This window comes from Oncorhynchus gorbuscha, linkage group LG03, assembly GCF_021184085.1.
Source record: "Oncorhynchus gorbuscha isolate QuinsamMale2020 ecotype Even-year linkage group LG03, OgorEven_v1.0, whole genome shotgun sequence".
Lineage (NCBI taxonomy): Eukaryota > Metazoa > Chordata > Actinopteri > Salmoniformes > Salmonidae > Oncorhynchus > Oncorhynchus gorbuscha.
Window position 1 is genome coordinate 77,814,760 of NC_060175.1, and position 26,451 is coordinate 77,841,210.

General features: G+C 42.0%; 1 protein-coding gene across 1 annotated transcript in view; it reads right to left on the reverse strand.

Annotated features, from left to right (window-relative positions):
• LOC124022075 (potassium voltage-gated channel subfamily D member 1-like) overlaps positions 1-22,766 on the reverse strand; it is a 79,955-nt gene extending 57,189 nt beyond the window's left edge. The window contains exons 1-2 of the mRNA XM_046337133.1: positions 22,627-22,766; positions 19,621-21,526 (exon numbers count right to left, since the gene is read on the reverse strand). Coding sequence (XP_046193089.1) covers positions 19,621-20,735 — 1,115 coding nt within the window. The 5' untranslated portion in view covers positions 20,736-21,526; positions 22,627-22,766. The remainder of the gene's footprint in view (positions 1-19,620; positions 21,527-22,626) is intronic.
• Between the last annotated feature and the right edge of the window lie 3,685 nt (positions 22,767-26,451).

Sequence of the window (26,451 nt, forward strand, 5' to 3'; positions counted from 1 at the left end):
CATTATGCTCTTTATTTAACACATCTTGACTGCCAAAATCCATCTGATGTCACATAGCTGTCCAGTACATGAAACATATCCTTTCCTGTTGTCCTGGTTTCCAGTGGTTTGCAGAAGCGGATGTCTTCCAGGAGCTGTGTGCCAGGCCCGCCACGTCTGTTGACTCATCCAGCTGTAACGCATTGCATTCATTGGCTTGTATGAGAAGCAGTAATTGTTTCAATACATCTCCTGCCAATGCACTGATGCATCGTGAAACAGTTTTGTTTGATGAAGACATTGTCTGTATAGTTTTTTGGGCCTTTTCCTCCAGCATTTCCGAGCCATATCCGCGGTAGCAGAAAGAATGAAGTCCTCCACAAAAGTATGAGGCTTGCCTGTCCTAGCCACTCGGTGGCTCGCCATATAAGACGCTTCTAGCACCTTCTTATTAATGGTATCTGTTGCTTTTATACATGTCTTACTACTCAAAAATCTTAATTCTCTGAGAAAAAAAAGTCATGTGTCTTATTATTCAAATTGCCATGTTTTGTTTCTAAATGTCTGCGCAGGAGTAAAGATTTCATATAATTGTGAGATAGTACTTTTGCACATATAACACACTGTGGCTGAGGAAAGGCACTACTCCCAATATAAGTGAACCCCAAATCAATGTAGTTCTCATCATCTTTACGCCTCTTCGATGTCTGTTGTTCGGTGCTTTCCCGGGTAAGGGGGCAGTAGCTCTTCGGCTGCATCAGATTCACAACTGTCAGTGTCCATGCTAGCTGGGCTAACAACAAACGTAGAATTACCGATGCTTGCATTGGATGTGCACGTGGATGCAGAACAACTTGTTTCATCGACAGGTGCAGGTGTAGTACAGCTGGTAGTAGCAGTACTACCAGTAGAGCTGGTATGTGTCTCTATGGTTGCGGGACTTACTTTTTTTAACCATTTATAATTTTTTGAGCAAACGGAATGAGCAGCAGCTATGTTTGGCTACATACGGACCGTTAGTGGAATTTTTGCGAGAGAGTAACGGTTAATGTGATTGGATGTTAATTATTTGACTAGGCTACCTGTATTTGACATTGTGTTGTTATTTCGCTGAACACTAGATGGTTTCATTTTATTTTTGGCAGTGAAACAAGGCTACTCAGGCGAGAAGAAAACCTCACCATATGTATAGCCCCGTTGGAAAATATAAATGGACTGTTAGAAAATGTGAAGACATTTTATTTGTCTTCTAAAATATATATATTTTATATTTAAAAAAAAATGGCGACTCACATTTTTATTTGGCATACCCCCAATGGCATTGCGCATACCCCAGTTTGAAAATACCTGGTCTAGTGTATTGCTACTGTAGCAACACTAACTAGTCATTTCTGGGTCAAGTAATTTTCAAATTTTGTCATAGTTGAAAAGTGTCGATCACATAACTTGTAGTAATCATGGCCGAATACCGACCAGGAACGCAGGGCACGTCCCCAGGCCCTGATCTTCAGGGGACCCCTATTGATTTTTTTAGTAATTCTCACTCACATATCAATGGGTAGAATTGTAGGAAATTAGCTTTAACGGTCCAATGCAGCTGTTTTATCTCAATATCAAATAATTAATGGTAACAATTAAGTACCTTACTTTGATTGTTTTTAATTCAAATTGTCAAAAACAAACAAATAGCTTTTTAGCAAAGAGCAATTTCTCAAAGAATAATTTTGGTAGGACTGTCTGGGAGTGGACTGAGTGGGGAGTAAACTGAAAAATTGCTGTTATTGGCAGAGAGGTTCGGAACTCTCTTTCTTATTGGTCTGAGTAAACTGAAAAATTGCTGTTATTGGCAGAGAGGTTCGGAACTCTCTTTCTTATTGGTCTATTAACTAACTAATTTACCGCATGGTGATGTCACGCCTTGGTCATTGTATTTTGTGTTTTCGTTATATATTTGGTCAGGCCAGGGTGTGACATGGGGTTTTGTTGTTGTATTTCGTATTAGGGTTTTTGTATTATTGGGATTGTGAATGATTAGGGGTGTGTCTAGTTAGGCTTGGCTGCCTGAGGCAATTCTCAATCAGAGTCAGGTGATTCTCGTTGACTCGGATTGGGAACAGTATTTAGGTAGCCTGAGTTTCACTTTGTATTTTGTGGGTGATTGTTCCTGTCTTTGTGTAGTGTTCACCAGATAGGCTGTAATAAGTTTCACGTTCCGTTTGTTGTTTTCGTCTTCATAAGTTATTTCATGTACCGCGATTCATTTAATTAAAGTCATGAGTAACTAACACGCTGCATTTCGGTCCAACTCTCTTCCTTCAACAGACGAACGCCGTTACAGAATCACCCACCACAATCGGACCGAGCAGCGTGTTAACAGGCAGCAGTGAAAGGAGGACGTTATGGATAGCAGAGGCATGGAGTAAACGACGTGGGAAGAAATCGACAGGTGGGCGGCCGACCCAGAGAGAGTGCAGCAGCAATGCAGCAATGCGAAGAGTGCTATAGGCGAATGGAGTCGAAAAGGAGAACACGGCGGCGCAGAGCGAAACCCGAAAGTCACCCCAAAAAATGTATTGGGGGGGGGGGGGGGGCTCAGGGAGAGTATGTCTGAGTCAGGAGATAGACCTGAGCCAACTCTCCTTGTTTATCGTGAGGAGCCAAGGAGGAGACCAGAGCCAGAGCCGGTGTTAGAGGTGAGCGAAGCAGAGACTGTGAAGGAATTAATGGGGAAAGTGGAGTGGAGAGTAATGAGGGAGTTGCTAGCTTGGTGCTATAGATACGATATTCGTCCGACGGATCGTGTCGGGGATTTGATAACACCTGAGTTAGAGCTCTATACTCAACCTGAGGTGCGTGTTAGTCGGCTGGTGAAGTTGGTGCCAGCCTCACGCACCAGGCCTCCTGTGCACATCCCTAGCCTTGCACGTCCTGTGCCAACACTGCTCTCAAGATCTCCAGTACGCCTTCACGGTCAAGCCCATCCTGTGCCACCTCCACACTCCAGTCCTCCGGTGGCAGCTCCCCGCACCAGGCTTCCTGTGCGTGTCCTCGATCCTGTAGCACCAGTTCCAGCACCACGCACCAGGCCTCCAGTGCGCCTCGCCTGTTCAGGGCAGCCAGAGCCTGTCTCCTCTCCTGCGCTGCCAGAGTCTCCAGTCTGCCCAGCACCGCCAGTCTGCCCAGCGCCGCCAGTGCCGCCAGTCTGCCCAGCGCCGCCAGTGCTCCCAGTCTGCCCAGCGCCGCCAGTGCTCCCAGTCTGCCCAGCGCCGCCAGTGCTCCCAGTCTGCCCAGCGCCGCCAGTGCTCCCGGTCTGCCCAGCGCCGCCAGTGCTCCCAGTGCTCCCAGTCTGCCCAGCGCCGCCAGTGCTCCCCAGTCTGCCCAGCGCCGCCAGTCTGCCCAGCGTCGCCAGTCTGCCCAGCGCCGCCAGTCTGCCCAGCGCCGCCAGTCTGCCCAGCGCCGCCAGTCTGTCAGGATCTGTTGGATCCACCAGTCTGCCAGGATCCGCCAGAAGTGCCAGTCAGCCAGGATCTGCCAGTCTGCATGAAGCAGCCAGAGCTGTCAGCCTGCATGGAGCAGTCAGAGCTGTCAGCCTGCATGGAGCAGTCAGAACTGTCAGCCTGCATGGAGCAGTCAGAGCTGTCAGCCTGCATGGAGCAGTCAGAGCTGTCAGCTTGCATGGAGCAGTCAGAGCTGTCAGCCTGCATGGAGCAGTCAGAGCTGTCAGTCTGTTCGAAGCAGCCAGAGCTGTCAGTCTGCATGAAGCAGCCAGAGCTGTCAGTCTGCATGAAGCAGCCAGAGCTATCAGTCTGTAAGAAGTAGCCAGAGCTGTCAGTCTGCATAGAGCAGCTAGATCCGCCAGTCAGCCATGATCTTCCAGATCTGCCAGACAACCAGTCTCTTCCAGATCTGCCAGACAACCAGTCTCTTCCAGACCTGCCAGACAACCAGTCTCTTCCAGATCTGCCAGTCAACCAGTCTCTTCCAGATCTGCCAGTCAACCAGTCTCTTCCAGATCTGCCAGTCAACCAGAATCCTCCAGATCTGCTAGTCAACCTGAATCTTCCAGTTCCGCCAGCCAGCCAGGATTTACCGGAGCCTACTACCTGCCTGAGCTTCATCTCAGTACTGGGCTTCTTCTCAGTACTATGCTTCCTCTCAGTACTGGGCTTCCTCTCAGTACTATGCTTCCCCTCAGTCCCGGGCTGCCCCTCAGTCCCGGGCTGCTTCTGTCCCGAGCTGCTCCTCTGTCCCGTGCTGCCCCTCTGTCCCGAGCTGCCCCTCTGTCCCGAGCTGCCCCTCTGTCCCGAGCTGCCCCTCTGTCCCGAGCTGCCCCTCAGTCACGAGCTGCCCCTCAGTCCAGTGGGGATCTGGGTGAGGACTATTAGGCCATGGTCGGTGGAGAGGGTGGATTATCCCAGGACGCGAAGGGGAGGAACTAGGACATTAATGAAGTGGGGTCCACGTCCCGAGCCGGAGCCGCCACCATGGACAGACGGAGTCCGCACCTTAGGGGGGGAGGGGTGGGTTCTGTCACGCCTTGGTCATTGTATTTTGTGTTTTCGTTATATATTTGGTCAGGCCAGGGTGTGACATGGGGTTTTGTTGTTGTATTTCGTATTGGGGTTTTTGTATTATTGCGATTGTGAATGATTAGGGGTGTGTCTAGTTAGGCTTGGCTGCCTGAGGCGATTCTCAATCAGAGTCAGGTGATTCTCGTTGTCTCGGATTGGGAACCGTATTTAGGTAGCCTGAGTTTCACTTTGTATTTTTTGGGTGATTGTTCCTGTCTTTGTGTAGTGTTCACCAGATAGGCTGTAATAAGTTTCACGTTCCGTTTGTTGTTTTCGTCTTTATAAGTTATTTCATGTACCGCGATTCATTTCATTAAAGTCATGAGTAACCAACACGCTGCATTTCGGTCCGACTCTCTTCCTTCAACAGACTAACGCCGTTACAGGTGATGTCACTATGGAAGGCCAAAACTTAATCTCACCAAAACAAGCTAAAATGTCACAAGGTCTTTTCTAACAGCTGTTACGCCTAAAGGGCATTATCATCATAATTTCACATTATTATTCCAACCTCAGTGTGGAAATATCTATAAAACACAAGACAATCTACTAAAAACTGCAACATTTTCTCTACTCTCCATGTCAAAATGTGTAGAATTGCAGGAAATTAACTTTAAAACAATAAATATTCTCTCCACTGTCAAGAGGGGGGCCACTAAAATGTTTTGCTGCGACGTGGTGGGGGGGGGTGGCGCCCCAAACAAATCACGCCCCAAAAGGTTAGAATCCTGACTATGAAAGACTGCTTTTAAATTGTTTGTTTGACCTGCTGGCCACAATGAATTCTACAGCAGGATTAATGCACGCTTCTCCGGCTCAGTGGCTCCAGAGACATGCTCTGACCACCACCTGTCTATCATGTGCACACAGAAAAAAGATCACGTTGCAGGCAGCATAGAAAAGGAAAAGACATGTTTAGAACTGATAAATGATTGCATGGTGCAAGAATGAATGCAATCAATTCATTATTGAATGTTATCGATGGACACAGCTTTGTAGAACCAAAACGTACACAGCCTGTCTCTGCTCAACACTCGACCAAAAACGAATCCAGAGAACAAATCGTTTGGGTGGCTGCTGCAGTTAGCAAACGATAGCCTATTGGGCAAATCTCCCTCGCGCCAGTCAAGCAATTGCATTACGCCAAGAGTCATTCAACATGGTAGGGATAAAAACACAGCAAACAGAGGACATAGAAAGCACAGTATGTGGGTATGTGCGGGTGTATTGTGATGGAAGGTTGGGTGTGTGTTTTGTGTTTGGAAAAGTGAGTGATAAAGGAAAATGGCTGCAAATGCCAGAGCCCATGTGTGTCTATGAGCAGGGGTTGTGACAGAGAGAGCTTTCCATTTTGTGCAAATAAAATACATTCTAAATATAGTTGATTTATTTATCCTATCATGATGGAACGGTCCCCAACCCTATACCCTAGAAACCCACCTGAACGACCCATACACAAAGTAGGTCCTTCTCTGTTTTATAGGCCTACTGCAAGTAGTCTATATGCAGCCAAGACAGAAGGATAAATGTGGTCAGAGATCCACTAGAGCAGCACCGCCCCCTCAAGATTCTGAGCCTGCCTGGCAGGGTTTGGTCCTACAAAGCCAAAGCCCCCTGATGGGAGAGCATAATATACAAGGAAATTCTCAAAGCTGCTAATGAGAACCTTGACGACCTTGTACCTAGCCGGTGGTGATTCCGGTGGGGTGCCCCCACCCAGGTAGTGGCAGTGCTGGCAACACTAGCTGCAGTAACCAATGGGGAGGGGTCACACTCGGACAATCAGAGAGGGGGCAAATTATTGTGGCTCTGGTGGCACAAAATAATCAAAGGTCTCACTGCACAGAGATGCTTGGGAGAATGGTCACAACAGGGGACCAGCGTTTGTATGTGTCAGGGGAAGGGGGTGTATCGGAGCTCCACCAGCTAAGACTTGACATTGGTTAATCAAATCTCCCCATTCTTGTTCAATGTTGCATGCCTTCCCTAACAGTTGTATATGCATTCTCACATCAAGTCTTCTCTTGAGTTGGGCTCGGGGATGGAACAACTGTTGAACATCTGAGCTTGTGGTTATTTGTGGAGGAAGTGTGGGGAGTGTGTATGAATGTGGGTGTGTGTATGTATGTATCCCACATCTGTTTCTATGGGGTAATGATGTTAGAGACAATATAGGATGAAAGATAATAAAAAAAATTGTAATGGCAATCCTGGTTATAGGTAACAATCCTGGTTATAGGTAACAATCCTGGTTATAGGTAACAATCCTGGTTATAGGTAACAATCCTGGTTATAGGTAACAATACTGGTTATAGGTAACAATCCTGATTATAGATAACAATCCTGGTTATAGATAACAATCCTGGTTAGAGGTAACAATCCTGATTATAGATAACAATCCTGGTCCTGGTTATAGGTAACAATCCTGGTTAGAGGTAACAATCCTGGTTATAGGTAACAATCCTGATTATAGATAACAATCCTGGTTATAGGTAACAATCCTGGTTATAGGTAACAATCCTGGTTAGAGGTAACAATCCTGATTATAGATAACAATCCTGGTTATAGGTAACAATCCTGGTTATAGGTAACAATCCTGGTTATAGGTAACAATCCTGGTTAGAGGTAACAATCCTGATTATAGATAACAATCCTGATTATAGGTAACAATCCTGGTTAGAGGTAACAATCCTGGTTAGAGGTAACAATCCTGGTTAGAGGTAACAATCATTCGCTTGAACTGCCTACATTATTACACATATTATTAGTTAATTCTGGAAATAAAGACATGCAAGATGTTTTATATACAGTATATATCTTTTAAATAACTGTATATAATACAATTGAGTTGAGGGAAAGGCTTTTGGCGGATGATCTGCTTCTGTTCTGTGAGTGGCACTGTGTGAACTTTATGAAGAATGGGTCCCGGTCTCTCGGGGGCCTTAGGATCCGGGGGGACGGGGGTGGTCTGTCGGTTACTGGGACGACAACCCAACTTCGGATGGGGGTAGGTTTTAGTGGGTGGAATAGTGGAGAACAATTAGAGGTTTACTTAGTAGCCATGCAAATATCATGGTACAGCTATATGGACACTCAATCATTATGGTACTTTTAAATGGTAAGTTTACAAACATATATTATGATAAATAGAATATAGACTTGTATCTCATTATGGTAAATAGAATAGTGAAATAAGTATAGCCAGTTGTAATTGTAATGGCTTAGCAGATAATATGACAATACAATCAGTATTTACCTGGCTAAAAGAGAAGGAATATAAGATCTATTGTTTACAGGAAACCCATTCAACTATTTTAGATTAAGTTGTATGGAAAATGGACTGGGGGGGGGGGTGAAATATACTTCTCCCATGGACAAAGAAATTCAAAAGGGGTGATGATATTAATTAACAATCATTTTTATCTGAGTGTGCAAATTGTCCAAACAGATCCACAAGGTAGAAATATGTTATTGGGTCCTAAACAGGCACATTTATCTATACGGTCCAATAATGATGATTCACACTTCTTTGAAAGTATATTTAATAATTTATCAAACATACAAGCATTACACAACTATACTATTATGGTGGGAGATTATTCTATGGTTTTAAATACCTCAATGGACCGTAAGGAAATTACACAAAAAATATCACCCTTGTGCACTTAAGGAAATCATGAACATCACAGCTATATTTTTAACTAGTGGAACCTTAGCCAAATACATTTAAACTCAGTTTTTCACAATTCCTGACATTTCATCCTAGTAAAAATTCCCTGTTTTAGGTCAGTTAGGATCACTACTTTATTTTAAGAATGTGAAATGTCAGAATAATAGTAGAGAGAATTATTTATTTCAGCTTTTGTTTCTTTCATCACATTTCCAGTGGGTTAGAAGTTTACATACACTCAATTAGTATTTGGGAGCATTGCCTTTAAATTGTTTAACTTGGGTTAAATGTTTCGGGAAGCCTTCCACAAGCTTCCCACAATAAGCTGGGTTAATTTTGGCCCATTCCTCCTGACAGAGCTGGTGTAACTGAATCAGGTTTGTAGGCCTCCTTGCTCACACACGCTTTTTCAATTCTGCCCACAGATCTTCTATGGGATTGAGGTCAGGGCTTTGTGATGGCCACTCCAATACCTTGACTTTGTTGTCCTTAAGCCATTTTGCCACATCTTTGGAAGTATGCTTGAGGTAATTGTCCATTTGGAAGACCCAAGCTTTAACTTCCTGACTGATGTCTTGAGATGTTGCTTCAATATATCCTTTTCTCCCTCATGATGCCATCTATTTTGTGAAGTGCACCAGTCCCTCCTGCAGCAACGCACCCCCACAACATGATGCTGCCACCCCCGTGCTTCTTCGGCTTGCAATTATCCCCTTTATCCTCCAAACATAACGATGGTCATTATGGCCAAACAGTTCTATTTTTGTTTCATCAGACCAGAGGACATTTCTACAAAAAATACAATCGTTGTTCCCATGTGCAGTTGCAAACCGTAGTCTGGCTTTTTTATGACGGGTTTGGAGCAGTGGCTTCTTCCTTGCTGTGCAGCCTTTCAGGTTATGTCGATACAGGACTCGTTTTACTGTGGATATACATACTTTTGTGCCTGTTTCCTCCAGCATCTTCACAAGGTCCTTTGCTGTTGTTCTGGGATTGATTTGAGCTTTCCTCACCAAAGTATGGTCATCTTTAGGAGACAGAAAGCGCCTCCTTCCTGAGTGGTATGATGGCTGCATGGTCTCATGGTGTTTATATTTTCATACTATTGTTTGGACAGATGAATCTGGTACCCCCAGGCTTTTGGAAATTGCTCCTAAGGATGAACAAGACTTGTGGAGGTATACCATTTTTTTCTGAGGTCTTGGCTGATTTATTTAGATTTTCCCATGATGTCAAGCAAAGAGGCACTGAGTTTGAAGGTAGGCCTTGAAATACATCCACGGGTACACCTCCAATTGACTCAAATGATGTCAATTAGCCTTTAAGAAGTTTCTAAAGCTATGACATAATTTTCTGGAATTTCCCAAGATGTTTAAAGGCACAGTCAACTTAGTGTATGTGAACTTCTGACCAACTGGATTGTGATACAGTGAATTATAAGTGAAATAATCTGTCTGTAAACAATTGTTGGAAAAAATACTTGTATCATGCACAAAGTAGATGTCCTAACCAACTTGCCAAAACCATAGTTTGATAACAAGAAATTTGTAGGAGTGGTTGAAAAATTAGTTTTAATGATTCCAACCTAAGTGTATGTAAACCTCTGACTTCAACTGTACATGGCGGAGGCTCAATCAAGCTAGTCGTCTTGATTACTTTCTTATGTCATTCTCGCTGGCACCAAAAGTCTCAAAAGTGTTGACAGGACAGAATGCTGTCGGACCATCAAGTAATTGGCATATACAGTGCCTTGCGAAAGTATTCGGCCCCCTTGAACTTTGCGACCTTTTGCCACATTTCGGGCTTCAAACATAAAGATATAAAACTGTATTTTTTTGTGAAGAATCAACAACAAGTGGGACACAATCATGAAGTGGAACGACATTTATTGGATATTTCAAACTTTTTTAACAAATCAAAATGTCAGGACCCGACACGAACCTGGGTCTCCAGAGTGAGAAACAGTCACTAAACCAACTGAGCCACAAATAGTCAGCAGAACCCAGAAGATGAGGCAGACACAGCAGTACTTGAGACGGTGTATTTAATTAATTTAACTCCACAACCTCAAAATGAATTCCACAAGAACAAAGGTAATCCTCCAAGACAAAAAGGTAAATCCACAAGGTGGAAGGTATAGCACAGCCCCTTTACTTTCAGTGCAGCAAACTCTCTCCAGAAGTTCAGTGAGGATCTCTGAATGATCCAATGTTGACCTAAATGACTAATGATGATAAATACAATCCACCTGTGTGTAATCAAGTCTCCGTATAAATGCACCTGCACTGTGATAGTCTCAGAGGTCCGTGAAAAGTGCAGAGAGCATCATGAAGAACAAGGAACACACCAGGCAGGTCCGAGATACTGTTGTGAAGAAGTTTAAAGCCGGATTTGGATACAAAAAGATTTCCCAAGCTTTTAACATCCCAAGGAGCAATGTGCAAGCGATAAAATTGAAATGGAAGGAGTATCAGACCACTGCAAATCTACCAAGAACTGGCCGTCCCTCTAAACTTTCAGCTCATACAAGGAGAAGACTGATCAGAGATGCAGCCAAGAGGTCCATGATCACTCTGGATGAACTGCAGAGATCTACAGCTGAGGTGGGAGACTCTGTCCATAGGACAACAATCAGTCGTATATTGCACAAATCTGGCCTTTATGGAAGAGTGGCAAGAAGAAAGCCATTTCTTAAAGATATCCATAAAAAGTGTCGTTTAAAGTTTGCCACAAGTCACCTGAGAGACACACCAAACATGTGGAAGAAGGTGCTCTGGTCAAATGAAAACAAAATTGAACTTTTTGGCAACAATGAAAAACGTTATCTTTGGCATAAAAGCAACACAGCTCATCACCCTGAACACACCATCCCCACTGTCAAACATGGTGGTGGCAGCATCATGGTTTGGGCCTGCTTTTCTTCAGCAGGGACAGGGAAGATGGTTAAAATTGATGGGAAGATGGATGGAGCCAAATACAGGACCATTCTGGAAGAAAACCTGATGTCTGCAACCTGAGTCTGCAAAAGACCTGTTACGCCTTGGTCTTAGTATTTTGTGTTTTCTTTATTTATTTGGTCAGGCCAGGGTGTGACATGGGTTATTGTGGTGTGTTTTTTGTCTTGGGGTTTTGTGGGGTGTCTAATTAGTCTATGGCTGCCTGAGGCGGTTCTCGATCAGAGTCAGGTGATTTATTCGTTGTCTCTGATTGGGAACCATATTTAGACAGCCATATTCTGTGAGTGTTTTCGTGGGTGATTGTTCCTGTCTCTGTGTAGTTGTTCACCAGACAGGCTGTATAGGTTTATTCGTTCGTACAATTCCATGGTAGGATAACTAAATTATGGCCTGTACTAAGATATTTCATAGTGTTTATTATTGTAAACTGTAGTGCCATGCCTTGGGGACAATAGCTATATTCATTATTTTTCATCCATAAATAAATCCGATTTTTAAATACCTTGGCTATTCCCAAATGAATGGTTCGCTCCCTAATTTTCATGATTAATCAATATACATGTTCAGTGGTTGATATTTTTTAATTGAGGATATTTATATAGTCCAATAATTTGGATTAACATAATTTCAGGTTGTCCTCCAACAATTCAGATTATCCCCTCTGAATACATAATGAGGGTAAAGGCTATGTAAAGTCATCGCCTCTGAAAAGAGAACTGCATTTAAACCTTGTCTACAATACACAATATAAGCCATTTATAAACACAATACACAAAATAAGTGCTTTTTTGAAATAGCTGTGCAAAAGAAGTCAATCTAAACATTTTGTCATCCAACGAAACCCTCTGAGTAGAGACTAAGAATCTTACTCAAGACGTGATCTCATGCATCTTCTTACAGTGAAATGGGGTGAAAATGTGGTCTGGAGCAGCTGAATAAAGTCATGATTTGAATCCCCTGTATTTACCCCTCAAGACAACAAACAAGCATCATAATAACCATATACATGAAGGATATTGAACCACAGAATGGGCACAATTAGAGTAAGAGTGTTAAATTGATAAGACACGTTCATGGAACTCTAATAAACCAGAGCTATCTAGTGTAGTAATGCGTGGGTCATATATATTAAACACACAGTAGAGACAGAATATGAACACTGAACAGAGAATAAAACCATTACATTGCAGTTTTAGCATGTTGTGTTATTTATTGGGTACTATGCATAGAGTTAAGAAGCTCCCATTTGAAACAAATGAATATGAATCACTCTATGTGAGGGTCATCCTTGTTATTTTCATCTTAATGTGGAGGTTGAGCTCAGTTATATTCTAATAATAACTCACAATCTCATATTTCGGCTAGGCTACGTATGTTCTGTATGTGTGCGTGTATGCAAGTGTTATATTCTCAAGTAATACAAAACCATGGAAACAAAAGAATGATAGCTTAGCCAAGTGAGGATTTCAAAATACAATATATATACAATAGATATACAATATATATATATATATAGAGGATTTCAATATTTGAATATACACTTTGAATATACACTGGGGCGCATGACATTCAGAGAGGCACTTAGAATTGCAAGGAAACTTAATGAAAATAATTGATGAGAGTAGAGTATTCGGTGGCTGTGTTCTCTGCCTCAGTGAGAGAGATATTCAGAGACAGAGTCTAAGTGGTCCAGCTGTGCAGTGTCTGCCCATTCCTGAGAGTTCCACGGGGAGAGGTGTGGTGTGGACACTACCGAGGCAGATGGGGACATGGGAAGAAGATAAGTCAGCTTTGTCATCCCACCACATAGCCAGTAAATAGGTCAGCTTGAGAAGGCAGAAGGGCCACAGCGAGAGCCTGTCCAAAATTGTGAGCACCCCAATTACTTAGAAAGGAAGTCAACTCAAAGCTTCATAGAGTACAGGAAGAAGAAAAGGGGAATAATGTATTTCGTCTACTTAAACAATCCCGCATGTGAAGAATCTGGATGTGGAGGTCCTGGGCTGGCGTTGTTACACGTGGTCTACGGTTGTGAGGCCAGTTGGACATACTGCCAAATTCTCTAAAATGACATTGGAGGTGGCTTATGGTAGAGAAATTAACATTTAATTATCTGGCCACAGCTCTATTGGACATTCCTGCAGTCAGCATGCCAATTGCATGTTCCCTCAAAACATGAGACATCTGTGTCATTGTGTTGTGTGACAAAACTGCACATTTTAGAGTGGCCATTTATTGTCCCCAGCACAAGCTGCACCTGTGTAATGACCTTGCTGTTTAATCAGCTTCTTGATATGCCACACCTGTCAGGTGGATGGATTATCTTGGCAAAGGAGAAAATGTTCATAAACATGGATGTAAACAAATTTGTGCACAGCATTTGAGAGAAATAAGCTTTTTGTGCGTATGGAAAATTTCTGTAATTATATTTTTGTTCAGTACATATAGACAACATAGAGATCACCATTGTGACTGATTTTACAGTATACAGTACCATTAAATAAAAGAAGGCCTCAATGGACTATTCAGTTGATACTTTGTTCAGTAGATGCCTACCCCTCCATCTGTTCAGTCACTGTTAAACTCCCTGAGTACAGAAGTATACCACTTCATGATATGAAATAAGGCAAGGGCCAATACCTTCAGCCTGTTGTGTTTTGCTTATGTTGCCTTCTTTTGAGTAGAATCCCCTACGGAGCCACGTCTCCTCACTATGTGCTTTATTCTCAATGTTCGTCATAGTCCACAAAACAACTATAATTCTCATTCTATTGCTGTGACCTGAGAATGGTCCCTGAAAGAACTCAACTCAGCTTAGCATTTGCACAGTGCACACAGAATATATTCGACAACAACTGGGTTAAAACAAGAGTTAACCTAACACCAATTATCCTTTCAATTTCCATTGATCAATTTTCTAGACCAGAGAAAGTAGCACACTGTACAGCAGACCATTTGACTCCCAACTTGCAGTTCAGTGTCAATGGGTGGTGCCTTCATGACACTAATCTGCTCAACGCACCCTGTTGACCTTTACGGGTCAACAAATCCAGTTATCTGGAGAAAATCCAGTTGTCTGTTTTTTTCCATAGATTATGAATAGCTTGGTATTGTCAAACTGCAGAGTACTGTCAAAATGGCAGCATAAGCATAAACTATAATGGTATATAAAACGGCTTAGATATGCCTCCATGAAAAATGAACCCTCGCATGCCTTGACAAACAGTCAACGTCTCAGAAAGTAAAATATATAGTGAATGTTAGATTGCTGCTTTGGCACAGGCCTCTCGCTCTCCCTCTGAGAAGTGTTGGCTCCTAGGAACACTTTTTATCATGCCATCCTGTGAATGAGAGCAGTTTGGGAACAAAAGGTCAGACCAATATGAAACATCATACACCACATGGCACTTGGCTGACATGGTTGAAATCAGATTCTTCAACAAAATGAAATAAAACTAATTTCAAGTCAACTAGAATCATTCTCTTTATGGTTCTCCTCGACCTCCAGCAGCAATGTTAATACCACCAGCAGGTAGACAAGACAGGCCGTCTGGTACAGTACAGTATTTGGCTAGTGGAAGGCAATTTCTAAGTATCACATAATTCAGAAACTAGGATTAAGCCAGGTTACATCACAAAATAATACAATTATTCATAAATACTAAACCCAATCTCATGCAAAGGAGCTCATGGTCAAACCTAAACATTCAGATCCAACAATTTGTCACGAATGATATCTGAAGTCAGTTATAAAACACTTTGAGTTATAAAACAGTTGGTGAGCCCAGTCAGTCAGCCTACTATTGTTCAAGGACAGCGGTGCTCCCAAAAGGCACTTATGTAATATAATAACAGATGGTGACTGAAGTGTATTGGGAGTGAATTACTCAAGAAAGGGGAAAGTGATGCAACGGGAGTAAAGAGGCTTGTCTTTCAACTGAAATTGAGGATTAGGATCAAAGTCAATAAGGTATTTCACATTTTAAAACATATTTTACCTGTTCCTGATGGGATTGGACAGTTTTCGCTATCAACAAGGTATGCAAGATCTAGAAATACTGTATCAATATTAACTATTTGTTAATAGGAATATTTGTTGTATTCAAAGTTTAGAAATAATTGCTACATGTTGTGGGCAGGTTTTCACAGCTAGTTATTTCCTCCTACGCTATCTTGAATACTTATTTCCTTTCCTTCTAAACTATTGGCCAATGTGCTGGATGAGAATAGGCCAAGGTCAAAATGGGAATGAAAAAAGCTCGATATGAAGTCCCATTAATGAGGAATCAAGTCGGTTGCCCCAGAGACGGGGTCAAGTAATTGCAAATAGAAACGTGCATTTATTGGAGCATCTATAAGTCTCAGAGTCTTTTCCCCTATGCTTGGATCAGCATACATGACTTGCAATCTTTCTGCTAACTAAGAAGAAAGTATAACGTTTAACGAGCTATCATCAGTCTAGCCTGAACAGAATACATTACAGGAGATTGTATAACCATGCCAGCATAACACATGAACAATTTCCATATTGTTTTTTATTACCATTGAGAATTACAGTGTACCGTTCTAATCTGAGCAGGAGTGGTTCCTTACACTATTAGGGAATAGTTCCATCTGCCTGTAATTCTGCCAGATCAAACATCCTTGGCAAGCTGATAACCGTTTTTTGGACTGTATTAAATTCCTCTTCCGTATACACATACTATTACAGCACAGTACTGAATTATTTACATCTGGCTAAGACAAAACTAAGGCCAAAATCAGTGTCATTAAGCCACTTCAAAGTAGTCTGAACATCAGTGAGGGATCGATCATCGGTCTGCTCTAACAATGCTAATACCATTATTGGAAACATGTTCCTAAATAGAAGAAAACATGTGTTCTGTAATAGTGTAACAGTCATCACCAGAACACAATTCTCAAATCCTTTTTCTCTTCAAATGAACTAGAATTCCGAGTAAAAACGACATGAATAAGGGATTTTGGGAAATTATGTTTCCATTTTGGGAGGATAGTGTCATATAACCGTTGACATACTCCAAACCTGAGTGGGTGCAATGAAATACAATCATCGGGTTGGCAGAGGCCAATGAAATGTTCTTGTTAAGGTATATTTGGTAAGTAGACTACAGTATAATGCCAAAATGTTAGAATGTATCTTTACTTTCTATATATTTCAATAATTGCACCAAAAAATGCAGCATATATCATAGAATACCGACAGCACAGTAGTCTCCAATCCTGAGTCCCTTCCCTCTGAAATGGTTAACACTGCACTGCTATTCACTCCATTAATAAGGGGTCTAGCTATATGGTAACATTTGATCAGAAATACCACAGCAAAATTATTTTCATGCAGTAGTTAGCCACAGTCTGGATAGCTTGTTAGCTAGCTGGCTGAAGCCAGCATCAAAGCTCAGAAAAGACACAACCTCGTCCACTTACCCTTGCCTTATGCCCTTGAGGGAATCCCCGAGGCCATATTTGTCGTCGGTCCAAATTATTAGCCAAGCAAGGGAAGTTTGCAACGTAAGCCCCACAGCCCTAGTTTTTAATGGAGTTTGCGAGTGTACAATTATGTACAATTATGCCTGAAACGTCCCATAATTCAATTCACAATGATTATACATCCGCTAAGAAAAGTCAGCCAAAACTTAAAACCTCAACATATATGTGTAAGTAAAAACTAATGTAAATAAGTTAGAAATTGTGCTACTAATGCACAAACACGTCTCGTAAAAATGATGTTTTTGTTTGGTTAGCTTTTGGAAATTGTAGAAATAAAAGATGTTCCTTCTTCAGAAGTTCCAGCTAGGCAGGCAAATGTTAGTTAGCTAATTAATTTGTTAGCTATCATACAGTATACATATATTAATAATTATATAGTTAATATAAGTAGACATGCAATCATAATTGACTGTAGCGCATATAAAGCACGCACAAGCTACCAGTGGTAGAAAACACAATCGTCGCAGGACGAATGAGTGACGAATTTCCGGGCAATGGCGGTCCATTTCAAATTCACTCCTTCCTCCCTCGCCCCTTGACCTGCAAGTGTAAGCTCGTCAGACATCATGATACGTCATCAGAAGTGTCCACTTAATTTGAGGGTTAAGGTGAGAGGTTGTGTCTGTTAACTGTTTGGAATGCAGCCCTAGATTACTTATTGGGAAACAATATTTCTGCTAGCTAGCTAAATGTATATGTTTATTACGTTAATTAAGACACCTTATGTTGATGTTTACTTTATTTGTCAGTTACCTGTATATGAATGTTAGCTAGCTAGTTGTACATGTGTTGTGTCATCCAACAATTTCTTAACTAAAAAATGTTGCTTGCTAGCTAGTATTAGCTATTTGAATGGCAGCCAATTCACTGACTGGCTATAGCTAGAGAACTAACTAAATCATATCTATCTGCATATGAGTGAACATTTTTGTCATAAATGTTTATTCCCCAGATATACGAGCGCCTTCTCACATGTCGGTATCATTTCTGTTGTCATTTCTGATCCAGAGAAGGACTCACAAAAACCATGTCTGTAGCTTGTGTTGCTTGCAATAAGCCATTATTCTTTTCTTTTTGACCTGAAATGATGTAATTCATGACATCTTCACAAAAAAGTAGAAATGACAGCCAAAATGTAGCGATAGACAAAAATGCTGTTGAGGCTTATTTGATGAAGCCTAAATTAGCATTGGCATTATGTTTTATAGATTGTGTCCTTTGCCTTTCACCGTTAATCAATTCCTGAAAAGAAGAGAAATGTCACTGCCATACATCTACATTGTTACATCTTCTCAAACTGCCTCCACACAATGGCAGGATCCAAAGTTCAAAACATGCCAAAATGACATCACACCTACATGTGTCAAGTGGATTCGGGGGAAGGAGACAATAGGCCAAGGGATCACTCCCTTCTCTCCTCTCCTTGGTTCTTATCGTTTACACACTGACACAGAAAAAGGCTCCACCTCCATCAATCAAATGGAAAGATGATGCTGTTGCAGTGATAAACAGAAACCTCGAGCAGTCCCTCCGACAGAGCTTATTTGTCTATTGATGGCAAGGCTGCTACACTGCTCATCAAGCAGCTCTTGCTACATCATTACCTGAGGGTGAAGCTACATTAATAAGCCAGCATTAGATAATGTAATTCAACATGAGATAAGATGGACACACAGATATATGTTACAAATCCACACCACAGGTGCTACATTAAAAGGCCCAAACCACGCATCTAATCCATTCTAGCAGTGCCAAATGGCCTATCTGAAATTCAAACAGCCATCTTCAAACGCAGATATTTTCCCCCCGGGTGACTGTAATTCTACAGAGGAAATCAAGGAGATTGCATGAAGTTGTATGGCGTCATGGTACATTATCTCTCTACTCTACATGTCAATACATTGGATCGTCTCAGACTCCTGTTGGTTTGAAGTAGAAATTATGATGGAGACGGTAGTAAAAACATCTGTGCTGCGTTTGAGCCCATTTAGTGCTTGGACACATACTGTTTTGAGTTTAATGGCCTGGGGGATTGCCATCAAAACAAGTCGGATTACTCATGGACATATTGGAGAAAGAGGCCTGGGAAAACACAGGGGCGAGGACCATGGCTCACTGAGGTATTGTTGTTCCTGTGGCCCAGCTGCACTTGAAATAATCCTACAGATGAGTCCTCAATCAACATAACAACATGTAGTCTCTGCTGCAGTGGTAGTCAGATGAAGGACAGTTTGAAACAGGATGCATCTGAGGTCCCTTAAATATCCCTTCTCCTGCACTCATTCTGCCTATTTAACTACCCTTCATCACAGTAAGATACTCATCTGCAAACCACTGCTTTCATTTCAGGAATGATCTTTGTTAGGATTTTGATGAATTAATAATGATGACATGTTTTCAAACCAAATTAAATGATGCGACAGGTTCCCTACATTGGGGAACTGTCATATAAAATTCTGCATCTTTGTACAGCACAGAATACTATTACATAACAATAAACCTTATGTCAAATTAAATAAGGTTACATGATTTTTGTACTACTCGATCTCAAATACAAACTGAAGACAATATCCTTAAACCCTGGTCGTTCACATCAAGTGCATGGAGTGGGCTGTAAAATCTTCTTAACACCATTCATTTCCCATTCACAGTACACAAGCCATTACTCTCCCATTCATAACACACCTGCAGGGAGAGTGTTGGAGTGTGTGACACCTGAGAGCAGTGTAAAGATGAGGTGACGACAGGGGATTGAACAACTAAAATGACTCATTCACAGTCCAAGATATTTCTCAATCGATTCTACTGAGATTAGTACCACCATTTCATATTCAAGCAACACTGTATGTGGGTGCTAGAAGTTGCTACGGAACTGGTTATGATACTTTTACAGTTTATAAAGGTTAAGTAGTATAACAACATCCAAAACACTTACCCCAGTGTTGTCATGGTGACGATGGTGTACCAGAAGGAGGCAGGGATGCTGGAAAACGTGGTTCCCTTGGTGCCTTTCTCAGCGTAGAACATGACGGTGGCAAAGATGATGACGGCCATGGTGAGGGAGAAGAGGAGGAAGCCCAGCTCCGAGGCGCAGGCTTGTAGCGTGCAGCCCAGGATACGCAGCCCCTGAGAGTGACGGGAGAACTTGAAGATACGGAACACCCGGAAGACTCGCAGGGTGACAAAGGCCCCACTGACTTCCTCATTCTCTGGCATAACAAGGCCAATGTAGAAGGGCAAGATGGCCACCACGTCTATCACGCTCATCACCGAACGTGCAAAATCACAGCGGCTGGGGGCAGCATACAGTCTCATGAGGTACTCAAAGGAGAAGATAAGCACACAGGCCGTGTCCAAACAAGAGAAGGCCACTGAAAACTTCTCACCACATGGCAGGTCCTTTATACTCCCTTTGATTGGTCGGCAGGGAACTGTTTCCACAACGTTGGCAATAACAGACACAGCGATGAAGAAGCCAGTGACGTAGTAAAAAACCAAGGCCATGGTGCTTGTGTGAGGGTTCTCAAAGGCCCTCCAAAGCCTCTCTCGTAATGTGGCGTCTGGGGGCAGGGGAGCGTCTCCGGCATTCTCGGCCTCAGTGTCCTCAGCCAAACGCTCCTGGTTCTCCTTCTTGCGATCCCGGTACTCTTCCATACAGCAGTCACCTATGATCTCCGGTATTATGCCATAGAAAGCCAGCTCTTCCTCAAAAGCCTGAATGCATTCATGTCGGGGGTAATGTAGCTTGCCTGTTCGAAAAAAGTTTAGTATATGGCGGAACATCTCTGGATCCCTGTCAAAGAAATATTCCTGAGTTTCCTCATTGTAGAAAAACTCCTTTTCTGAGCTGCCTAGAAGGGTGTCTGGGTAACGGTCCAAGGTGTTCTTCCATGTCTGAAAGCGTAGTCCACTCACATTTACAAACAAGATCTCATCACTGCGACTCTTTTTGTCCACAGGAGGCTTGGGCATGGTCTTTTGGGCCAGTGGTAGCCAGCCTACGGCTGCTGCCCGAGCAAAGGGCATCCATGTTGCAACTCCAGCAGCCATTTTTGTTTAGTAGCTTTTGTTTCAGGAGTAAGCTGGGATGGTGAGTAAAGGTACAGAGTGTGTCTATGTACTTGAGGGCTATTTCTGGGCCTTTTTCCGGATCAGGAGGAAAAGTATAGGTATATCCGATCTAATCATCCGAACTGAAGGCCTCAACAACCGGGTTGGCTTGCCTCCATTTCCAGTCTGTCAGTTTGTTTGTGCATTGGCTTCAGTAGGAGGGAAATGTAAGGCAGGCAGGGAGATGATAGTGTTTACATCATCAAAGAAAATGGTCAAGATAAGGCAGTTAGGGACTGAACCTAAAGTTCAGGCCATTGGAATAGCTCAGGAAAACTAGGCCTGATTCATAAAACATCAGACTATTGACAGGGTTTGTATAAATAATAGCACAGTAATATTGTAGAACAATACTGTATATGGCTTTTCAGTAGTGTTAAAAATCAAATAAATAATACGTCTCTGACCTTCGCTCACTGCCTCCCCTTTCTCAGAAGACAGATTAGTTGCAGCGCTGTGGTTTTTCAAATTCGTATTCAATTGTGATGATGGTCGCCGAAGTTGCAAGATAGACACATTGCTTTCTCCCTTTCCCTCTCACTGTTGCTCTCCAGCTTTGATTATGGATGCCTCTCTCTGTCCCTTGGATTCTCTCGCCCTCTCTCTCAAATGCACAACCAAACCTTAAGTATAATCGATTTCTTTGATTTCTTTGGTGTCAGAGGTCTTGTGAAGGGAAACGTTTGAGTCTTAGGCATTTCTATTCCTTGTATGGTCGTCCCTTTTTATACCTGTCAAGAAACACAACACACACAACTTAGATATTGCGCAGCACAAGGTGTAAAGGCATGCTATGTCTCTTTGTGTCACAGCTTGGGTGAACTTAGCATACAGTTTGCGTCAGTCTGTTTAAAAAGTCTGAGCTTCAATATACAAACAGAGAGGTCCCTCACAGAGAGAACTTTCAAGTTGACCACATTTTAATCATATTTAGAACCTAGACCAAACATTTGTACCAATAGAAATACACATGTTCCTTTTGCACTGATTGTCCAATTGTACACATCAACCACTCAAAACCATAAGATAATGACATGAAAAAATGCTAAAACACAACTGTACCTCTTCAGTATTAATCCACAAAGGGATTATGCTTTAATTGTGCAATAATGTAAACAACACTAAATTGTATTTCAGTATAAAAAGGTTTAACATTAAACGTCGAGATTAAATCAATTCTAAACAAATTCAGATGACTGTATGTTCTTGTTCTTTTTGTGTCACTCTTCTAAACAAGAGATGTGTGAGGGTGTATCCATGAAACATCTAGTCTGTCTTGTGAGGGGAGCTGGAATGTGCCCCGACCCTAACCAACAGACAGGTGACCCAACCCAGATGCATTACAGTGCACAACATGCTCACCCAATCAAAAATCAATAAGACTCTATAACACAGCAACGCTGCTGCAGTGGACACAAATTACATCCAAAACAGCTACTTCAGTATATAAAGAAAAACACAGCAATCTCACATATCAGTCGAGCACTAACGGTTAGTTGTGAGGCTTTCATGCTGTGTTCACTTAGCCTTCTATGTAAATTGTTACTTCAATGTTCTCGCCATGTTGCTTAAAACCACATGGTCACGCAGTCAATAGAAAATGAAATACGAAATAGTCCTAAGGAAAATGCATCATTTCAACTACATTATCTTTAGACTTAAATTCAGACAAGGGTCATAAAAAAAATGTCTGTATATATGTCAGAGTATAGTAGAGTATGTTATGGGCATGTGTTGACATACGAAAAGAAATCTGAAAAACTCGTGAAGTTCTGTATGCCATTACTATTAAGGCTTGGGTTGTAGCTAGAGCAATTAAGAGCTTACTTACCATGCATTAAAGCTGCAGACAATGTGGAAGAGAAAGCAAAGGCAATGAGAGAATTATAAGCAGCCCCTCTCCTGGAATCGAACCACATCGCACACCGGAGAGTGAGGGAGTGATTGTCATGCTTAGCCTTAGCTCCTCTCCTGTCCACTCTCTCCTCTCAGTCAGCTCTGTGCCTCAGCTTGCTCTCACTTTCTCTAACTCTACCTCTCATTTGCTTGCACGACCCCCCCCCCCCCACACAACCTCTCTCTCTTTCTCTCTCCTGCGCTCTCCCATCACATACACAATCACATACACACACTCCTTACCTCTTGAAAACACAGAGCATCAAACACTGGGAAATAAAGATGATGTTATTTGATACACAGAAATCCCAGACTACTGTTTTTGCATGCACCACGGTTTAAATCTGACTAAGCAGTTTTACTGGGGGAATACACTTCACATTTTATACTCAGTCTCAAATCTTTCATAGAGATTCTTTGCGAGCCTGTTTTCCTACAGTTCTTTTAGGGCAGCTTGATTAGGAAGTAGGGGTGGTATTTCAGGCAGTGTTTAAGCTTCAATTACCTACCCAAAAAAAGAAAACAACACAGGCCTGCTATTCCCAAAAGCACTTAAGTAGTGTCACATTTGCCGTTCCACTTAGGATAACAAATAGAACGTTCAAATAGTTCTCAATACAACCTACCTGGATACTGTGCCTGGACTACATTTTTAAAGAGACATATGAACGGCTGAGGAGGGAAGCTTGTGATGATGACAGACACAGCCTGAGGAGGAACATAGGATAAACAGCACCTTAAGAAGAACATAAAGAAACAGCATACAAACACAAGCTCTGGTGAATCTATTCCCTCGCTTGAATTATTCATGTGGGCAAAAGCTGCATTCAGCACTCGAACATTCATTCAACCTACCATTTATAACCAGCCAATGGCCATTGGCCGAAACAAACATACAGCACAAACCCACGTTTGTGAATGGGATAAACAGTTCATGCAACTGGTTCATTCTGTATGTATGGGTCTAGATTGTCAGCCTCCATAAAATACATATATACAGTATGATGCACATCACATTGAAAATAATGTATCGTATCAAAGAAACCTAAAAACGGACAAATCTTGTGAAAGAACTGTACTGAACTGTACAGCTATCAGATATTGTTCTGTTTGCCTTTGAAACCTTCGATGCAAAGGATCTGGAGCAAGATTAATCATTTTGTGGATCACGTGCTTCGTTTTTAATGCCCACTTGTTTATTTTCAATGAAACCATAGCCATCACAGCGCACGTGAATCTCTTGCTCAAATTTCATGGTGAGTTATTGTGACTGATACTAAACAAAAGGCCTTAAGACAAACAACATGGATTCTTCACTGGCTTGAGCATGGATTTTTATATGGTGTTGGCATTCCTGCGTTCAATAGTGAATAAAAGCACTACCGATACATTTAACTGCAGTGAAGGGAAAAGCAAGGCAGAGGCGCTTCGTCAAAGGAAGATGGCTGAATTGCATTGAGGTGAATGACTTGATAGTGAAAGAGGCTGCATCAAGAATCACTGCTCAAACTAATGTTAATGGTAATCATGGGCATGGCATGGCAGTTACTTAAAGGAACATTTTCTCTCTTCCAATTGGTGAAGTAGTGATATGATATCCAATGGGCTTTGCTTTTCGTTAAAGTCAACTTTGATTGGCTGCTTCTGCAGTATGTATTACCTTATTAATAATTCACCAATCTCAGTGCGGTCAGGTGCAGAGTGGAAGTAATGGGATGGAGAAACATTTCAAGAGTGAATGAATAAATACAATAAAAGGAATGATGGGAAAAGGAGAAGCTCAATGGTTTGTCTCTACTTGCCCCTGCAGCTGTCTGATGTGTGTGTTTGTGTTCCACTTTAACAGTATCTGTATGACCTTTTTACTTGTTCCATGACTTGCTCTGGTTCGACTCGTGTTGAAGGTTAAAGGACCCCAACTGATGTATAGAACAACCTTACAACTATCTACTTTGGTTTAGATACAAGCATCATGAAACTGACAACACAATCAATTCATTTGACACATTTATTTGGACCAAAACTTGCTCACCATTTTTTCCATGTGTTTTTTTCTCCATAAAATCATGACCTCTTCCTAAATACGCTATTTTGTCAAATTATTATTTTTGTATGGTTTTTGTAGAAACAAGGCTGGTTCAACTTACCCTTTTGGCTCAACTTACCCCACTCCCCCATATGGTTCACAGAGTTATTTTCACCTCCTGTTCTCCATGTACATTTGGTGGCTTTACGTTCCTCTTAATTCAGCTAAGAGCCGTCAGCTCTTATCACATCCAACAACACTATTCCACAAAGCTGATTTGAGAGCTTTACAGTATGCTACACTAGATTTCAAGGGAACTGCTTTCTTAGCTATGCAAACATCATCACTGCCACGGTGTCACCATCAAACTTCACGTGATTAGTAACACATCTACTACAGTTAAAATAGCTACCTATCTCAAATACACTGACCCCCCTTGGGTTGTGCCGTGGCGGAGATCTTTGTGGGCTATACTCGGCCTTGTCTCAGGATGGTAAGTTGGTGGTTGAAGATATCCCTTTAGTGGTGTGGGGGCTGTGCTTTGGCAAAGTGGGGGGGTTATATCCTTCCTGTTTGGCCCTGTCAGGGGGTGTCATCGGATGGGGCCACAGTGTCTCCTGACCCCTCCTGTCTCAGCCTCCAGTATTTATGCTGCAGTAGTTTATGTGTCGGGGGGCTAGGGTCAGTTTGTTATATCTGGATTACTTCTCCTGTCCTATCCGGTGTCCTGTGTGAATTTAAGTATGCTCTCTCTAATTATCTCTTTCTTTCTCTCTCTTGGAGGACCTGAGCCCTAGGACCATGCCTCAGGACTACCTGACATGATGACTCCTTGAGAGAAAGAAGCATTTTGTGTGGATAGAACATTTCTGGGAACTTTTATTTCAGCTCATGAAACATGGGCCCAACACTTTACATTTATATTTTTATATTTCTGTTCAGTGTAGATTACACTTAATTTAGTAACACCCAAATGGACAATAACAAAAGCCACATAAATCAGAAATCATATATGGACATCAATTGGTGATTTAAACATTACAAAGTTACCATAGTAACTGTATTCCACATTTGGTGAGTTCCTTCATTCCTACACACTTAGAAAATAATATGATATCTAGAACCTAAAAGGGTTCTTCAGCTGTCTCCAAAGGAGAACACTTTGAAGAATCCTATTTGGTTCCAGGTAGAAACCTTTTGGTTCCATGTAGAACCCTTTCCACAGAGAGTTCTACATGGAACTCAAAAGGGTTCTACCTGAAACCAAAAAGGGTTCTCCTATGGGGACAGCCAAAGAACCCTTATGGAACACGTTTTTGTAAGTGCACTCCTGATACTCTGAAATGTTAGCACACTGGCTCACATGACCAGAGTCTGGAGAGCAACATCTTACAACCCATTACTGTAATGTGTAGCAACCTGGTTAGAAATAGGAGACTTTACACTTTTACATTTTCCATCCAGTGAAATTTTATGTCCACAATTGGACTCTTAGAGCACTACTACGGTACATGAAGAAGAATCATAATACCTACTTGCCATCTGAGTTCCTTGCATGTTGGCCTGTACTATACTTGAGGGCAGAATTTAAATTATCGTTACCTTTCTCTGAATGATTACAGAGATGTGTAAAAAGGCTAGCACTTCATTCCAACACTTCAGATGCTCGCACTGCTTCATCTGACTGCAGGCCAATGCTTGACTTGTCATTTCTCATAGACCCCTTTCCAATAC